General features: G+C 42.7%; 1 protein-coding gene across 2 annotated transcripts; it reads left to right on the top strand.

Moving 5' to 3' along the window:
- The first annotated feature begins 4,335 nt into the window (after positions 1 to 4,335).
- Positions 4,336 to 17,746, top strand: LOC143297252 (small ribosomal subunit protein uS11-like). Of its 2 annotated transcripts, none has more exons than XM_076609492.1 (8): positions 4,336 to 4,380; positions 5,353 to 5,488; positions 6,111 to 6,264; positions 10,015 to 10,145; positions 12,415 to 12,440; positions 14,323 to 14,397; positions 15,406 to 15,471; positions 17,135 to 17,746. In XM_076609492.1, exons 2-8 carry the CDS (start codon positions 5,413 to 5,415, stop codon positions 17,240 to 17,242), a joined length of 636 nt encoding a protein of 211 aa, XP_076465607.1. In that variant the 5' UTR covers positions 4,336 to 4,380; positions 5,353 to 5,412; the 3' UTR covers positions 17,243 to 17,746. The 2 variants fall into 2 exon arrangements, with proteins under 2 accessions (XP_076465607.1, XP_076465608.1); XM_076609493.1 differs by having other exon boundaries at positions 4,355 to 4,463.
- The last annotated feature ends 2,140 nt before the right edge of the window (positions 17,747 to 19,886 follow it).

Below are 19,886 nucleotides of genomic sequence, written 5' to 3'. Positions count from 1 at the left end.
TCGCTCATGTTGAGCATTTTTTTTCAGTATATTTCTCGTTTTCTGTGGTTGGGGTCTTCCTGCAGTCTCTTCTCCACTCAGCTTCTTCTTTTTCTTATCCATATTCTTTCCGTCCTCCCTTCTGCTCTTTCGCAGTACTATTAATTTGGTTCTTCAGGGTCTTTTCTCCAGCTTCTTGACAGCCCCCCACCCCAGTAGCTTCTGTAATCTGTGCGGCATGTGATCCGCTGGTACTGGTTTGTGTGGTATGTTCTGTTGCTTGCAGTCAGGGGTTTAAGGCTGTCAGACCTTACGCATGCCAGGCTGCTCTGTATCTTGTACAGCATGGCAAGTTGGCTGGTGCAGCGGCGTTGTTGAAGGGAGGTCCACTGGAGTTGATCCAGCATATCGGCAACACTGGATGTGTTTCTGTGTCAGTTCAGGACGAAGCGTGCTGCTCTTTGCTGGGTTTTCTCCAGCTTGTTGGTCAGCTTGTCGGTGTGCGGGTCCCAAACGGTGCAAGCCTACTCGATAATGGGCCTAAGTATGGCCTTGTACGCTAGCTCCTTTGTCTTGGTGGAGCACACCTTCAAATTCCTTCTCAGGAAGCCCAGCATCCTGTTGGCACTTGCACAAACATTGTCCACATGGACTTCCCAGGACAGGTTTGACTGTAGGGTGACCCCGAGGTACTTTACAGAAGACACTCATTCAAGGGCGTGGCAATGGAGGGTGAACTTGGTGTTGGCGTTCACTGGTCTCCTGCTTCTAGTAAGGAGCAGCTGGCTGCACTTGTCAGGGTGGAACGCCATGTCCCATTCTTTCTCAGTCCCAGACCTCAAGCTTGCCGAGATCCTCTTGGAGCTTTGCCGGGTCATCAGTGTTGGTCAGAAGACGGTACACAGCAGTGTCGTCTGCAAATAATCAGGATGATGAGGAGATTCTGGCAGGAAGGTCATTTATGTATGCCAGGAAGAGGCTGGGTCCGAGCACAGATCCCTGAGGCACGCCGGATTTCACATTCACATAGTTGGATTGTGCTCCATTCACCACAACCGCCTGTTTCCGATCACGAAGGAAGCTCGCTATCCAGCTGTTGGTGTTCCCTCGGATCCCATTGTGGTCCAATTTGTGAATCAACAAACTATGGTTCACCCGGTTGAACGCTTTGGCGAAGTCCATAATGATGACATCGGTTGCAGTGCCGTCTTCCATTGCTGCAGAGACTTCTTTGGTAAACTCAAGGAGCTGGGTCTCACAGGATCGGAGTTTCCTGAAACCATTTTGTTGACTGGACAGTATGTCGTTTGCCTCTAGGTGCTGCATGATGGCGCTGACCAGGATGTGTTCAAGGACTTTTGTGGAGATGCTGATAAGGGAGATGGGTCTGTAGTTAGACGCCTTGTAGTGCTCTCCCTTTCTGAATACAGGAGTCACCAGCGCTTCCTTCTAGTCTGCTGGTACCTCTTCTGACTGTAGTGTGGACTTATAGATGGCTCTCAGGATGGGTGTGACTTCTTTGGCCAGCTCTTTTAGCACCCTGGGCGTTACGCCGTCTGGGCCAGCTGCTTTGGTGGGGTTCAGGTTGGCCAGGAGTTTCTCGACACCTCTGGTGGTGATGGTGATTTCGTCCAGTCTTGGGAAGTCGTCACGGGAATCAGGCAGTGTACATTTACTCCTGAACTCTGTTTCCGAATAGGTGGTGCCCGGTCACCGAATGCAGCAAAAAACTGCTTATTCAGGACGTCAGCTTTTTGTCTCGGGTCGGTGACGAGCTTCCCATTGCTCTTCAGAGCGGGGACTCCAGTGTAAGTAGAACGTTGGTGTTTTATGCACGTCCAGAAGCACTTCTGACATGGTCTTGTGTCGCCTTCAGAGTTGGCAGGGGAGAAGAGGCTCTCTGTGTAGCGCCAGTAGGAGCGGCGAAGCTGCTTCATAATCTCTCTACTGAGATGTTTCACTTCTTTTTGTAGGTCCACACTGCCGCATTTCTTCAGTCGCCTGTAGGTCCTGTCTCTCTTCCTGATCAGCTTTCGGATGTTGTTAGTCATCCAGGGGTGGGATTCCTTCCGCCTGGGCATCTTCGTCGGGATGTGACTTGCCATGCTGTCTTTCAGGGTGGACTTGAACCGCAGCCAAAGGTCTTCAGTGGATGAGTCGTCCGGATTGTTGTAGTCCTCTTGCAGTGCTACCATTTCCTGCTTGATGGCATCCCAGTTGGCTCTCCCGTAGAGGAGGATAGGACGGTTTGCATTCTGCAGAGGTCAGGCCTGGTTTTATACTCGAAGTAGACGATGTTGTTTGTGGTCTGAGAGGCCAGGAATGCCTTCCACTCGAAGGATATGGGTCAGGGAGTTTGTGATGACAAGGTCTAGGGTGTTGTCTAGACGTGTCTGTTCCAGTACAACCTGGTCCAGGCCTCAGTGTGTCCGTCGTGAAGGAGGTCAACAAACTCGTTATGTAGTGTTGGGTGTGCTGGGCGAGGTTTCAAAGTCATCGTTTTCCAGTTTAGTAACCTGACAATTAAGCATATAATTTTTTACAGAAGCTTGATGAAGGCTTATGTACACGAAAGTGTGTCTTCACAAGTGACTGAGAACGTTGATGTTTTTGACTTTTTGCATTCATTATCAGTTGTTTCGCTTGTCAGTTGAACGACTTCTCTTTTACGAAGTCCTTTAAGTAATTTCCTGTAACTGTATTTAGATTATTTTTTTTTTAAATTTCACCCTCATTTGCCCAGTTTCCCCCAACCCTCCATTCATTCACATCTCCCACCCCTTCTAACCGATAATACTCAAATATATTCATAAATACTTTAACAAAATGTCTTCAATCACCGATATGTGTGACGGGACATTAAACAAAATTGTTCCTTCCTTCCTTCCTGAGGGGAGGTTGAAGTCACCAGCTACGAGTAGCTGTGCATTCCTGATTGAAGCTGCTCTGCATAGTGATTCATCAAACTTCAGTCAGGGCAGCTGCGTCAGAGACGTCAGGGCAGTAGGAGGCGCAGAGGTAGAGTGCCGGGGCGCTGGTTCCGCGTTAGCTTCAACCACAGCATCTCACCTCCAGTGTCCAACTCAGGGACCTCTGTGCACTGCTGTTTGACCCCGGCCGGACGGCGGCAATTGTGGAGGCAGTCCTTCCTATAGACGGTAAAGCTCAATTCACTCAATTGGCCTCCCCTACAACAGCGCCGCAAGAAAGCCCGCTTGGAGATGTTCTACAAATTCCACCATGGTATCATCTCCATCAACTCCAAGTACCTGCCCAAGCCATCTAAGAGCAGGCTGAGCTGTAGAACGAACAACAGCCTGAGCTACGACATTCCCTCCTGCACAACACTGTACAGGCAGATGGCATTCTTCCCAAGGACCATACCAGAATGGAACAAGCTGCCTCAGGAAGTTGTGACAGCCGAGTCACTGGACTGCTTCAAGTCCAGACTGGCCTCTCATCTCTAAAAGTGAATCACCCCCACCCACCCCCATTCCCCCCCTCCTCCTAACCACCCATACATCCCAAATCACCCCCCGCCCCCCCCCCCCCTCCCCCCGCTCACAGCTGATGCAGAGGCTTGGCATCATGTCAGTGCACGCTGAAGGTACACTGGCTGGCCAGGTCGCAAAAAGAAAGGAAGAAGAAAAGAGAAAAAAGAAAGAGATTTTTTTTTTTTTTTTTTTCAATCCTCACAACAGCGCAATCCTCAGCAACCTCCCCAATCTACAACAGAACCATCAATAAAATGATGTTGGTTGTACAAAGGAAGAAGAAGCTGTGTGGGAGGAGTTCTGAATTAAAGACCTCTGGCTTAAGCCAGGTCTCCGTGCCTATGATTATGTCTGGTTTGGTGCTGCTCAGCAGATTTGCAATCTCTGGTTTCTTTCCAGTAACTGACTGGAAGCTGACATCAGTTTATGACCCTGCTTCTTCTGTGACGACAAAGTCAAGCAGCTCAGAACCATACGCATAGTCTGGCATCTCTGGTAGGTCGCCATCTCTCTCTATGGTGAAGACACTCTGGAAGAAACTATTTAGGAGGTCCGCCTTCTCCTTGTCAGTTGTCGCCTTCGTTCCGTCTTCTCTTTTGAGATTTGCGATGCTTGTTTTGGCCTTGGTTTTGGATTTGACGTACGGCCAGAATGACTTTACTCAGGAAAATACGCTCGGGAAAACATATTACCTGCTAAGTCTTATTATTCATTCATTCTTTGAAATATGTGTAAATGTTTTTCACGCTATATAAAAAAAATAAAAAAAAAAAAAAAAAAAAAAAAGAAAGAAAGAAAGAAAGTTAATCGAACCAGCTCCCGTGAGAGGACTTATCAGATTTACTTTTTCTTTCTGTTCAAGGGAGACAATGCTGAAACACACCATGGCTGACCTCCACGAGATTTGGTAAGACGAAAATGGTGTTCCATGTACATACGTAAAAAACAGAAGTTAGTCTGGACTTTCCCCGTATCAGCTTATCAGAAGAGGTGAATTCCAATTCAAAAGCAACTTAAAAACGCGGGGAAAAACCGCCAAGAACATGCGTTTGACAGAATATTTTGTACCGTAAACGGAACTCATCTTGGTTCCACATTGTTCAGTAGAAGTCTGCTACCTTTGGTGTAATGTTTGTTGCGGTGTGTGTGTGTGTGTGTGTGTGTGTGTGTGTGCAAAGCATTGAGGGGGAATTTATATAGATTTGACCCTCAGTCTGTGGCTGTGAGCCAGTCCCACAGTCCCTGTTACTGGGTGTCAGTCGATTTGGTGCCTTCTGCTTTTTGTTTTGTCTCATTTTCTTTCTCTCTGCACTTAAAAAAAAATTAATATCTCATCGTAAATTGTTATGTTACTTATAAATTGATATGTTAATTTATATGTACTAAAAGGGGACACACACGCACGCACACATACACACGCACTTGTATGGCCCATATAGACTACAGGTTTGTGCAGCAGAACAGCATGAGATACTTGTTTTTAGAAAGGTGAGAATTGTTTAAGTAAACACCCACCCACCCCAAATCTCTTGACCTTTCCACTGTATAATTCCAGTCATCTTTTTATCAGTAGTTTTGATATGCTATCCATAGTATCATTGGTTTAGTTTGTCATCAGCTGATTTCATGGAGATTCATATAGAACCAGTGCACTTTGTGATAGTCAAAATCTGTAGTTCTCATTTTCTAAGTAAGTGCTAACTAGATTGTGTTGTTGGGCATCAGTGAATTCCAGTTATGTTGGAAAAGATATCTGAAATCATTAAATATAATTCATTTATGTGTACACTGCAATGCTGTTTCTCTATTTTTAACTATAAAATTTCCTGTGCTTTTGTCAGTATCTAATATAAGTAGTGATCTTTGTTTTTATTTCCAGAATTTACCAGTTGTTTCTACTTGAATCGGGAGCTAAAAGAAACCTGTCAGTGTGTCCACAATGTTCAGATCTGCTGTGGCAACACTTTGCAGATTCAGAGGATGTCTTCCTCGTCTGCAGCAAGGGATAGAAAATAGTAAGTATAAATAGTTTTTCATAGTGTTGTATGCACACAGGTATATTTTACATTTATGGCCATATTTTTGTTTTTAACTAATCATTTTGTCAGCCACACTGTTTTTGACAAGGGGTGTGTGCTAATGATTTTGGTGTTTCCATGATTTATGGGCTGCTGGTATAAAATGGATTTGATCATCATTAACTTCAACAGTATACATTCAGCTGCTTGATTTGTGATGATCTTAACTGCTTAGCTTATTTATGGCATGGTATGGTATTTTCACACATACACACAATGTATATTCAATAGCAACCTAATATTTACTCTGCTCTGCTCTATCTCACTCAAATGTGATGAAATTGCTATCGGTAGTTTTGCATAGATCTTTGTTCAGAGAAAATAGATTAAGGATTCTCACAGATGTCATGGAATTGACACCTTGATTTCCAGAAGTAATTTGGAACCCTGATAGAATTTTGGAGGGTCCCAATATGATTTGACTATCTATGAATATTTGTCCCAAAATTATATTCAATCACAATTTTTAAGAACAAGTGCAGCAGGTAGGAATGTGTGCACCGCTATCAAGATTTCTGCAGGGCACAGTTGTGAAAACACTTGGGCTTTCTTCTTGCAGGTGTTGTGGCCACAGAGTGTCGTCCCTTGCACCTGACCAGGTGTGTGCAGGTGTTGCACAAGGACCACCCAGGTAAAAAGGTGGAGAAAGAACCCCGGGAACAGGAGGTGGCCGCTGTGGAAGAGGGAGTGGAGGAACAGTTACAAGGCCTCAAGTGAGTGTCGATGGAAGCATTCTGTGTTCGTGGGCTGTCACTACAGCATTCACTGGTATTTGTAGGGCTTCTGAATGATAATGATAGAGATGATAATAAGTTAATTGATATAGCACCTAATGAAATGATTTTGCTCTAAGCGGTTTACAATTACAATAGTTCCGAATTAAAAATAAATGAATAGATATGAATCTACACACATATGTATACAGACATGCGCACACACTTGTACACACACAAACACATATACACACACATATGCATACACATATATACACCTATATATCATCCACCAAAACATACAGGTTGGTCCAACTAAGGAAGCAAACTTGACGAATTATAACAAGACATTGCATCAAAAGTACATACAAAATTCAGTGTCCATAGTAAACACCCCAAAACCAATTCAAACATCTGAAAACAGTTGCATACGTCATACACACATAAATATGAAATGCATCCCTGACACATTGAAATGAAAAGGACGCACTGCATGGGTCCTGGGGATATTCTAAACATTGCTAGAATCGGCGCATAAAAAGTGAAAATCAGGCCTGTGGGCTTCAGACTGTTGGATCATCAGCTTTGAAGAAGAGTTCTTTCCCTTCACTTGGCCCAGAAACTCAGATGCCTGCATCACTATGTGTGTAGCAGTGCAAGCTCTGAATGTTGTCTGGGACCTCCAAGAACGATGGTAAAAGAGTGTCTGAATCCCCTTTGTCTGTACTTGCACACAGATCAAATAGTGAAACACGCACATTTATAATCCCGTAATCCATGTCAGCGTGCAGTAGGTTTTGGAAACTATAATAATAATAATAATAGTATTTATCTTGCGCTGAATCTTGTGCAGAGACAAATCAAAGCACTTTCGCACCAGTCATTCACACGCATGCACAACTCTAAAACTGAAGAAACTAAAGACAAGGAAGGGCAGGCAAGGGAGGCTATTTTGGGAAGAGGTGGGTTTTAAGGGCAGACTTGAAAGAGCTGAGTGTGGAGACTTGACGAAGCGAAAGAGGAAGTTCATTCCAATCGCAGGGTCCAGAGACAGAGAAAGAATGGCGGCCAACAGTCGAGTGTTTGAATCTGGGTATGCGTAAACAACAGAGTGGATCTGAAGCTGATCGTAGTGAGCGAGATGGAGTGTAGAGGTGAAGGCAGAACGTAGCCTGCATGCACACCCCAAATAGCTGCCTACATGGCAGGGTGAATAAACAAAACGGTCACACATGTGGAAATGTTGATATCTGAGTTTGTGTGTGCCTGAGTGAAACCTGATTAATTAAATGACACAGAAAACTAATGATGAGCCCCCAATGGCAGCTGTCAGTCAGCTCTTCCCAGGTAGGCAGCCTGTCGTGCAAATGACTCCGTGTTTGTAAAGGGCTTAGTTTGGTCCTCGACTGAAGACAGGCATTATATAATTATCTATATCCATCAAACAGAGTCCTTGAGACCCCCATGATTTTTAGCTTATCGAAGCTATGGCATTTACATGTAAGACTGTTTTTTTCCCCTGCTGTGAAAGCAGCCTTTCTCCATTTTGGGGGATGTGCATGGTAGATATGCAAGTCTGACATGGATTTGATTTTCTGAGTGCGTATACACATGTAAGAGGTTCAGGCACTTGCAGGTCTGCACATCTGTTGACCTGGGAGATTGAGGAAATATCCACTGTTGATCTACTGGGCCGCTACCGAAGTTTTAACCAAGTAACCAAGGGACTGTCAGATTGAAGGTCCAGTGTTTTAACTGCTCTGCTGCTGTGTCTGTCGATGCAAGTCATGAACTAGGTAGCGAGTGTGCAGAACCACTCACTTATAGAAGATTGATGGTTACCGGCATGGTGCTGATTGTCAAAGGGAGATAATTTACCCGGTGTATATATATATATATATACAAATTTGAGACGATGGTGATGATAGTCTTCAATTTTAAAAGTTATTTTGCAACTGGTAAGTAGCCACAGTGCAACGTAAAAGTGAAAAAGATAAACATATATAAAAAAGATTTTGTGAAAAGTGTATTGTTAGAATGATAATTTGTACCATTTGAATGGCAGTATTTATATCATTTTGTTTATGACAAACTCAGTTGAAATGTTTTTAAGTTCCTTCTCATGTTGCTGTTTGCGTCCTTTTTGTTAATGTGTGTGTGTGTAAAGAAAACAGGTTTTGTTCAGCCACTGGCTGACTGGACTTAGTTCAAAGTCAAAATGATTATGGAAGATTATTTTTATCGAAGGTTTGTTCTTTTCTCAGACATTAACTGACTAACCAATAAATCTTGACAAATAAAATTTTTAAAAAAAGTATCATTTTAATCATAACTAGTATTTCTACTGTTTCAATAATTGTGCCATTTGAATGACATTTGAACTGCTACAGCTTTATGACAAGTGAATGCGGAATATATATATTGTAAAACATTTTTTGTTTCATTAATAGAAATTGTTGCAAATCTTCTTTTCGTTGTTGTTGTTGTGGTTTTGTGACTGATTTTCTTTTTCAGCCCCCATACCCCCTAAGTTCTACAGAATAGGTATTTTAAGTTATCCAGCCAAGGTATGACCCTGTTATGTTAGCTGGGCAGTTACTTCTAAGCAACAAAGATAAACGGATAGATAGTGTGAAAAACAAAAAGCCATGATACAGCAGCAGGAAGGTTTGTGCTGATCATAATGTGGCATAAGTTGACTTTTTTTTTAGCCACAGTTTTCACGTAATTACTTCCGGAGGTTATCGGCCGTAGCTACTTTGGTTTTCTCCACATAGGCGGGTAGTAGTTTGCACAGGACAGGAATCAGACCCCTGCCGGAGTCTGCACTGGTGGGTCACGGTAAGTATGTTACTTAAATGTAATTTTAGGAACAATATTTCCTTTTTGTAAACAACAGATTCAGTTATTTAATGGAAAATAGCTACTGATCAATGACTGAATCATTGTTCACTGTTTTCAGCTTGTAATATCTTTTCAGACTTCGTTAATTTCTTTTCCCTAATTCATTCACAGAATGCTTACTCTTCAGTCCAAATTTTTGTTTTATTCTGTATCTGTTATGTTTTGATTGTTCTGTAAAGAAAAACAAAGGTTATGCTTTTGGTCAATGCAAGACACAAACAAGCGATCAGTCTCCTTCAAAATCTGTTTCACCAGTTTTCTCTGGCAGTCAACTCCACCAGTCGTGTCTGCTGTCTCAGTGTAAACATTGGTGAGAAAGGAAATGATGTAATTGAAATGGGAGGGCCAGAAATTTTTTAAAGATAATTTTGGTTATTTGTCTTCCAAAGGCAGGTGATGTTTGATTGCATGCAACCAAATCATGTGATGGTCATTTTCTTTTTGGATGACCTGATCAGTCTTGTGTTAGGCTTGGCTTAGGCTTAGGCTTAGTAAACCTTTTTTCTCTTTTCATGTCAGTATTTATAATCTATATTGATCTATTTGCCAGTCAGAAGCTATTAAGGAAGGAAGGAGAGACTGTCCTTTACACTTGCTTCAGAAATTTAGGTGGGATTTCTTTTATACATCATTACATGGGGCATTGGTACTTTGTGCTGGGAAACATCGTCTTGCTTGTGAGACTTTCATAGCAGTTATCAGCTTGCATCAGGCAAGTCAGAAGATTCATTTATAAGAACCATAATTCCTTTCTTTTTTTTTTTTTAAAGTTGAGAAGTGTTTTATCAATCATTTTAGAAAAAGCGTCCCATGTGGAAAGTTTTTACCTTACATGTCATGTCGTAGGTTTGACTCCATGTTCCCTACACTGGAGACTCACTCAATGCTGATCAACAACACGAGGTTTGACGAGCTTCCCATCATCCATATCAAGGCCACCCACAACAACACTATCATCATGGTCACCGACGGCAAAGGTCAGTATCACATGACACACAATCGGTCGTTGTTCTTTGTTGGTCTCCAGACTTAGCACTTGGAATGAGCACTCTCACTTTGTCAAACATCTGCTTTGTGTTCTGAAGCGTCTGGTCTTAACACCAGCCTCTTTCTGAAATAACTCCCTCCCCTCCTCTTGGTCTTCAGGTTCTCCAGCTGTCTGTTTTCATGTGTTTACTACAAGTGGTTTTTATCCCTCTGAATTAGAAGAGTAATGGGTGCGATTGAACGTCTGATGTGCAAGTGCTTCGTCTCAGCACAAGATATAGTGCCATATAAACGTATTTATTAGTATTATTATTATGTTAGTTATGCCAAGAATATTGTCTTTGTTTTAACTCGTTCCAAGTGTGCTCAGTCTGCACTTTCAGTTGAAGCAGATGCATTTAATTACACTCTTTAGAAAGAAAAACAGTCAAAAAGTTTAGGTCTTGCTTTGAACAGTGCAACCCCGCAAAACTTAACTTCCCATTGTCTGTTGTCACAAGCAAGTAGACCCCAACTGATGTAAAGAAATGAAAAAGTAACAGCAAAATTCATTTCTTTTTTGTTGTTGTTCTTGTTGAAATGCACAGTTATATAACATTGCAGTTGAAAGTTCAGTGCAGTTGATTTCAAGACTGGATCATCTGTGTATGAGGTAAAAACCCTGAAACAAAATCACAGATTATAAAGTTTATTGCAGTTTACCTTCGCATATGAATTTAGAAATGTGCAGTCAGTGCACTCAGCACAATTGGTTTTAACGGAAGGGAGGGCAGTCATTACTGGTATATGACTGGAGAGTACTGGCATAGTTGGTTCCCTTGATTGCAAGACTGCCTTCAACACAGAAAAATCATTGTAGGGTTTGTCTTGTGTAAACATCATGGGGAATTTTTCTCATGTAAACTTTGTGGGCAGTTTGTCTTGTGCAAAGATGGTGGGGAGTTTGTTTTTTGTCAGAATTGTGGTACATTTGTCTTAGAAACATTGTGAGGAGTTTCAGTCTTGTGTAAACTTTGTGATGAGATTGTTCTTTTTTTTGGGGGGGGGGGGGACTGCAGGGGGGTATGTTTTCAGTTTCAAGATGGTCCTTATGGGTAATATGAATGTGTTCATCAAACAAAAATAGCACCTTCATGCGTTCACAGTGATAACCAGTGACCAGGGTTTGAGGGCCAGTTTTGACATGGTATCATGTTCTTGAGAAAAGCACTTCTTCTTCTCTGCGTTCGTGGGCTGCAACTCCCACGTTCACTCGTATTATACGCGAGTGGGCTATTACATGTATGACCGTTTTTAACCCGCCATGTAGGCAGCCATACTCCACTTTCGGGGGTGTGCATGCTGGGTATGTTCTTGTTTCCATAACCCACCGAACGCTGACATGGATTACAAGATCTTTAACGTGTATACTTGGTCTTCTGCTTGCGTATACACACGAAGGGGGTTCAGGCACTGGCAGGTCTGCACATATGTTGACCTGGGAGATTGTAAAAATCTCCACCCTTTACCCACCAGGCGCCGTCACCATGATTCGAACCCGGGACCTTCAGATTGAAAGTCCAACGCTTTAACCATTCAGCTATTGCGCCTGTTGGGAAAAGCAGTTGACTCCAGTTTTCCACACTCCGCCCAGGAGTGATTGGGCCCTGCCTTCCTGTGCTGAGCCCTTGACATAGTGCATTTCAGATCACTGCCTTGATGGCCATAAAAGGCAGTAGGACCTTCAACCATTCAACCTAATTATCAGTGTAACGGTTCTTCTTCTTCTGCGTTTGTGGGCAGCAACTCCCACATTCCCTCGTATGTACTCGAGTAGGCTTTTATGTGTATGACCATTTTTACCCCACCATATAGGCAGCCATACTCCGCTTTCAGGGGCGTGCATGCTGGGTATGTTTTTGTTTCCATAACCCACCGAACGCTGACATGGATAACAGGAGCTTTAACGTGCGTGTTTGATCTTCTGCTTGCGTATACACATGAAGGTGGTTCAGGCACTAGCAGATCTGCATATATGTTGACCTGGGAGATCGGAAAAATCTCCACCCTTTACCCACCAGGCACTGTCACCGAGATTTGAATCAGGGACCGTCAGATTGAAAGTCCAATGCTTTAACCACTTGGCGATTACGCCCGTCAGTGTAACAGTTCAAGTATTTATCAAGTGATGTAAGTGATGAGATCGAAGTGCAAGCAACTGCTGTTTATGTTTAGAAATGATTTAAAATGTTATTTTTATGATGCTTTTTTTGTTTCCAGGTGTTCCACTGGCACATGAATCTGGGGTAAGCATGTTTCATCCCTCTTACGTGACCTTGTTGAACACCCCCCTCCCCCACCCCTTCCGTCCTAACATCACTGGACATTTGTCTCCTTCACACCAGGATGAATGGAACTTCTTCTTCTTCTGCGTTCGTGGCCTGCAACTCCCACATTCACTCGTATGCACACGAGTGGGCTTTTACGTGTATGACTGTTTTTACCCCGCCATGTAGGCAGCCATACTCCGTTTTCGGGGGTGGATGAATGGGACAATTGAATTCTGTCAATACATATTTTAAAGTCAAGTATAAAGATAATTGGCTATGAATCTCTCTCTCTCTCTCTCTCTCTCTCTCTCTCTCTATATATATATATATATATATATATATTGCTTATGAAAAAAATGACCAAAATATGTCACTCAGAATGTTACATTTGGAAACATTCCTATACTTTGAGGATTGTTCACTGGATGTAAATGAAGTCTTGAAAATGAAGAATACAAAGTTTTGAAAACAGACTCTATGAAGTCTTGAAAATGAAAAAGATGAAAATGAAATCATTTTCAGTGTTTTCTCACCTTCTGCCCTAGTCTCTCACCCTTTCTACTTCTCTAAGTCACTCTGTGAATAATTGATTTTGCAACCAAAAAAAAAAAAAAAAAAAAAAATTTCTAACTGGTTCTGTTCATTTCCATTACTTCCTTTGACAAGTCAAAAGAGGAAACTAGTCAGGGATACAGAGGGGAGGTAACCTACTTCCAGAAGGTTATCGGCCATAGCTACTTTCATTTTCTCCACATTGGCGGATAGTAGTTGGCGCAGGACAGGAATCGGACTCCTACTTCCAGGAGGTTATCGGCCATAGCTACTTTCGTTTTCTCCGCATAGGCGGATAGTAGTTGGCGCAGGACAGGAATCAGACTCCTACTTCCAGGAAGTTATCGGCCATAGCTACTTTCGTTTTCTCCACATAGGCGGATAGTAGTTGGCGCAGGACAGGAATCAGACTCCTACTTCCAGGAGGTTATCGGCCATAGCTACTTTCGTTTTCTCCACATTGGCGGATAGTAGTTGGCGCAGGACAGGAATCGGAGTCTGCACTAGTGGGTCACGGTAAGTATGTTAGATAAACGTAATTTTAGGAAAAAAAATTCCTTTCTAACTGGTTCTGTTCATTTCCATTACTTCCATTGACAAGCATTCTTTTCCCATTAGAAGCCTTTGAACAATGAACTGAAAGGCCCCGTTTACTGTTGTTAGTCACTGTCGTCACGGCGGTTTATTGCTTGAAACTGGTGAGCCTGAACTTGGTGCTCAATCCTGTAGTGGACATTTCAGAAAATCCAGCAGGTCTCTGATTCATGGAAACCATTTATGTTAACGTTGGAAAGATTGAGAAGTGGTTTCACATCAGGCCAAATGTGCTTGCCTTGTTCCGATTGAACTGGTAGTTTGGCAGGGATCAGCTTGTCATCAAAGTTTGTTACTCATGATGTCTGAACTAATAAACATGCAGGACAATGACCTCTTACTGGATATTGCTGTTATTGGTTATTTAAAAAAAAACAACTGTCACTGATACTGCTGGTACGACAAATGCAACTGATTTTATTCTTAAAACTGTCATGTCCTGGGTGTATGTGCATGGATGTGCACTGTGATTGTGCCTTGCTTTCCTTTTCAGGAGTGAGTGTGGTTTTTCTCTCCTGCGGGATTGATATTAGCCTTGATTTGGTCCTGTGTGGTTGGCTGATATGTCAGCAACAATAAATAAAGAAATAATTAAATCATATCACCCCTATGTAACATTCCTGATTCGTAATCATGGCATTTTGCCAAGAATATCAAAGCATAAAGTGCATTTTTTTCAGTTGTTTATCTTTTTTTTTTTTTTTCCTTAAAGGGTACAGTGGGATTCCGGAATGCCCGGAAAGGCACAAACATTGCTGCCCAAGCGGCTGCCATCGCTCTTGCACAGGTGAGTTCTATTTGGTTTTTTGCTCAAGGTCAGACAGTTATAATTCACAGATCAAGAGGCTGCACACCCCCGAGCATTAGTCAGCAGTTTGCTTCTGGTTTATTAGATGTAAGGCGGTTTTCTTGACAAAAAAAAAAAAATGAACACAGTTAAAGGGAAACCACTACAAAGACGCTTTCTTGCTCTTCCTGTGCATTAGTTCCTGCTTCAGTGTTTTGTTTTTTTTTACCTTCATGTCTGTATGGTGTGCAACCCAGGTTCTGTTATTGTATTCGTTGGTCATTTGACACTGCTGGCCTTGGCTTGCCACACTCACTGTGGCAAGAATATGGAGCGTTATGGACTTGTGAACTTGGCAATAGTTTCTGGAATTCATTGGAAGAATTATGAACGATTTGTACAAAATGGAAAACAATGAAGGGGAAAGAAATCTATTGGGAACCTGAATATATCATGAAAGTGTACTTCATAAACAGTGTGGAGAATCTGGTTCACATTCCCCCTTTGAGTACAGCTGTGAACATCAGGGCAAAATGCAGGACACACAGTCAGAAAATCCAGCACCTAGTCATCCGGCTGTTGCGCCCGTGGATTGGTATCTTTTTGACTCACTTGTGTAAACAAAGTGAGTCTTATGTTTTAACCCGGTGTTCGGTTGTCTCTGTGTGTGTGTGTCTGTGTGTCCGTGGTAAACTTTAACATTGACATTTTCTCTGCAAATACTTTGTCAATTGACACCAAATTAGGCATAAAAATAGGAAAAATTCAGTTCTTTTTAGTCATCTTGTTTAAAATAATATTGCACCTCTGGGATGGGCACAAAAAAATTTTTAAAAATGAAGCCTAATTATATGCAAACTGCATTTACTGTTTAGAGAATACAAAAAATATAAATATAACAGTAAATGCATTATACTCAATACATAAAAAGCTTGGATTTTTTTTTAAAGTGTATCAAAAGTGAGTCTTGAAGGCCTTGCCTCTCTTGTTCCTCCTTTCTTTGAACAGAAAGCTACAAAGAAGGGAATCAACCTGGTGCGGATCAGCGTGAAAGGAATCGGCCCAGGGAGATTGGTAAGTCTGTTTGGATAATGACGTATCTCTATGACTTTGCCTGCCAGATTATCTGTAAAAGATGGACCAAATGTGATTCAAAGTGTGGGAGAGAATAGGTGTATTTGAATACTGAATGGTAAACGTTTTTTATATTATGAACCATTATGTCATATTTTTTACCTGATCAGCTAAAAATAAATAAATTAATAAAGGTCAAGTGTTTAACCCTTTGACTCCTGAACTATTAGGAATTTGTGCCAAAAAATCACCAATCTCACAAACAAAATCAGAAAATTCAAACAATGCTCAAAAGCATATAAGAATACATGCTTTACTGAAGGAAAATGAATTGATGCTGTATTATTATATGTTCAGTATTGACAGGATGAGGTAACTCAGTCATGGGAAAATAACCAATACTTGTAGGGAAAACGACACAGTTTAGGAAAAAAAAATCAACGAAAATTTATTTCATGGTGGAAATGGTGCTGAGATATTTGCTAATGTGCATTTCTGTTTTGCATTGATGAGTTGCTATATATGAACTGTGTTTGTAAGTGATGCGCATCAAATTGGTCTCAAGACTATTGTGTTTCGACCTGATTATGAGATGCTGTCACATCAGTAGCTATTTACTGGGGTGTTGGCCAAGTGGTAATGCGTCTGCCTAGGAAGCAAGAGAATCAGAGTGGATGGTATGGAATCGCACACTTGCTAGTATTCTTTCCCCTTCACCAGACGCTGAGTATTGGTCTGGATGCTAATGATTAAGATGAGGTGATCAACCAAGGTCCCGTGTGTTGCATGCTCAGAGTGCTCTTCAAAGAACCCACGGCATCAAAAGGTTCATCCCTGGCAAAATTCTGTAGAAAAATGCACATTGATAGGAAAACCGACTTGCAGGCAGGGGGAAAAAAAAAAGTAGCGCTGCACTGAAGCGTTGTGATCTCCTTGGGGAAAATTTCACACTAGAGAAATCTGTTGTGACAAAGAGTAATACAATACAAAACTGCAATACAGTATAATACATTGCATCGCCTCTGCAGTGGTCGCACAACAAGCCATCGCCATGCACAGACAGAACAGGTGAGCCCTCCACCTTGTCGTGTTATTCTGCACTAGTGGGTCACGGTAAGGTATGTGTAGTGAAAAGGACATTTTTTTCCTAAAATTATGTTTATCGAACATACTTATCATGACCCACATTTAAGACCCTCCCGTTCCTCCCCGCTTCCTGTTCTCCCTACATGCTGCGCTGGTTGCTGTTAGGTGCCGTCAAAAGAGGAAGCTAGTCAGGGATACAGAGGGGGAGGTAACCTACTTCCGGGAGGTTATCGGCCATAGTTACTTTTGTTTTCTCCGCATAGGCGTATAGTAGTTTGCACAGGACAGGAATCGGACTCCCTGCCGGAGTCTGCACTAGTAGGTCACGGTAAGTATGGTAGATAAACGTAATTTTAGGGAAAAAAAATTCCTTTCACATGGAAGCTCTACAGCTAGGTAGAGGACCTTAGCTTATAGCTGCCTTCATCATAGACACAGGGGTGACCAAGTAACGCACAGTATTAGAACAGAGTTCAGTAAAATACAGTACAATACAGTACAGTACAGTACAATACAATGCGGCACTGAAGTGGAGGGAGTAATGCATTAATAATACCGGGAATGGGTCATGTTGCAGCCTGCCATCAAAGGCCTACAGATGTCAGGACTGACTGTGGTGTCCATCACCGATGCCACCCCTCTGCCCTTCAACGGGCTGAGGCCTAAAAAACAGCGAAGGCTGTGAGATGTGTCCTGTTTGTCCTGATGTGTGAGTGTCAGTATTTGACTGGTGGTGTGTTCATTGAAGTAGGAAGTTACTCTTGTGGAAGATTGTGTGTGTCCACTTGATTCATCTGGTGATGTGTGCATCAAATCACAAAGTTACCGTGTGAAAGGTGTGTGGACATGTATTTTGCATGGATGAAAGGGAAGGGGGTGGGGGTGTCTTTGTGTATGTATCCTCAAAAATTAACTCACTCAGTACGGCCAGTCCTCTCTTCTCCTCTACACAGACTCCTCGGATGTCCAGTGGGTGTCTGAATGACCCAACCTTTAGCTTCCATCGTCAGAATTGTGGTATTCTTTGTCAACATTCATGTCTTCAGTATAAGAGCCTTCCGATTGCAATATTTTGATGATGGTAATTGGGGTGAAACGCTGTTAACATCGTCTCTTTCGCCGTTCGTATGGAGAGAGTTAATAGAAATGTGTTGAAATAAAAACGAGGTCTCTGCGGAGCTGTGGTGAATTTCTCTTTGCTTGACTACTTGCTGGTTTCAGTCAGGAGTGGGTGGCACTGAAGCCTGAGGAGCACTACACAGTGCCAAACACCTGTTGCTTGTTGTGCCACATATTATTTGCGAAACAATACTATCAACATGAGCATTAAAGAGATTTGTAAAGCCACTACCCCACCCCAATCACAAAGGTAAAGTGTGAAACTCAGACTTTTTTTTGACACTTCTTTGACTTCTTTATGAAAAAAAACCCCAACAACAAAAAATTAAGACATCAGGTCTTGGATTAATTATTCATTATATACATAAATGGATCTGGATCTGGTTTGTGAAGGGACTATGTTAACTAATAATAGCAATGTTGAAAACTCTAGTAATAGGAATATTGAAAATTTCAGTTTTGATTACTTACCAAGCATTTTGTAATTAGAATGAAGGTTAGATATTTAGGATGTTAACAACAGTCATCAAACGGTGCTTGTGACATATGCTGCATTCCCATTGTCAATCACAATAATTATGATCAAGAATCAAAAACATGCACTTATGCATGAAACTCCAGTACCATCATTGCCAGCAATCATACTGAACAACTTGATCAATAAATAATTGTGGAACAAAACAACGAGCCATCCTAGGGCAAGGGACGTAACTGCATACAATAACTAAATTAAAGTCATCAACTTTATCTCTGAAGAAAAATTCAGTCATGTCAGCTTTATCCTCTCACAAGAGAAATTCTCCAATTCTTGATATTGTACCAATCCATAGATATTATTGCAGTTTAGTGTTATTTAAGTATGGGTCTCCTCATTGTACAATGTTAGAACACGATCACTGTCATTGTACAGTGTGAGAAGATGTCAGGTCAGGTCATTAGATCTGCTACTGGTAACCTGTAATCCAGTACAACCTGTTCAGGGTCGGGTTGCCGGCGACTAAACCGGCACTCCCACCGCTCCCTTCCGGGACTGGTGAGGCAGGTGGCTAGACACCCTTATGGAGATCCATAAAAGGGCGTTGGCTCAGGAGAGCCACCGACGGCCATCTCGCTCCACCGTGCTGTGTGCATGCCACACGCAGTTGGCCCCCGGGGTGTGTCTACCCATGCATGCGAAGTCTGGATCCGGCAGAATCTGCGGAAGAAACCTGTCGGTTCAACGGAGAGGAAGGCGGTTACAGCAACGCACTGTGGAGTGCAGAGAGCAAGATGAGACACCGAAAGGATATCTTGGTCATCCACTGCATCCGTGCTCATCCTCCAGTCGTCTCGACTTAGTCTTGCCACTGGAAATTGGTGGACCCGGACGAGAGAGTGAGGTCGACGTTGCGTAACTCCTCTTCACTTTAAACAAACTCATCGCGCAAATCATCAGTCATCCAAAAACGAAGGTCACGACAGACATCATCAGAGACTTTTTGTTTGCTGATGATTGTGCCCTCAACGCTGGATCTGAAGCTGACATGCAACTCAGCGTCGACAAGTTTGCCACTGCCAGCAGGAACTTCGGCCTTACCATCAGCACGAGGAAAACTGAAGTTCTCCATCAGCCAGCCCCAGGGAAACCCTACGTTGAGCCCAACATCACAGTCAACGGTCAGAGACTCAGTGCGGTGAAGCGGTTCACATACCTTGGCAGCACACTGTCACGAAATGCGACCATCGACGATGAAGTGAACGTCAGGATTGCAAGAGCAAGCACAGCTTTTGGTAGACTCAATGCAAATGTCTGGAACAGAAGAGGCATTAGTCTTGAGACCAAGCTAAAGGTCTACAGAGCAGTAGTTCTCCCCACACTACTATACGCCTGCGAAACTTGGACAGTGTACCAACGACATGCCAAGCTGAACCACTTCCACACAACATGCCTCAGGAAGCTACTGAACATCAAGTGGCAAGACAAGACCCCAGACACAGAGGTGCTCGCAGAAGCCACCCTTCCCATTATCTTCACCATCCTGATGCAGTCCCAGCTTCGCTGGGCTGGACACGTGGCGCGCATGCCAGACCATCAGCTGCCCAAAAGGCTCTTCTATGGCGAGCTGCAACAAGGGAAGAGATCACACGGAGGTCACAAGAAGCGCTTCAGAGATACTCTGAAAGTCTCTCTGAAAGCGTTTGATATCAACCCTGACTCCTGGGAGGAATCT

Source organism: Babylonia areolata, chromosome 22 (genome assembly GCF_041734735.1).
Source record: "Babylonia areolata isolate BAREFJ2019XMU chromosome 22, ASM4173473v1, whole genome shotgun sequence".
Taxonomy (NCBI): Eukaryota; Metazoa; Mollusca; class Gastropoda; order Neogastropoda; family Buccinidae; genus Babylonia; species Babylonia areolata.
Note: the sequence above shows the minus strand (reverse complement) of the source record. Positions and strands in the feature narration are given on the sequence as shown.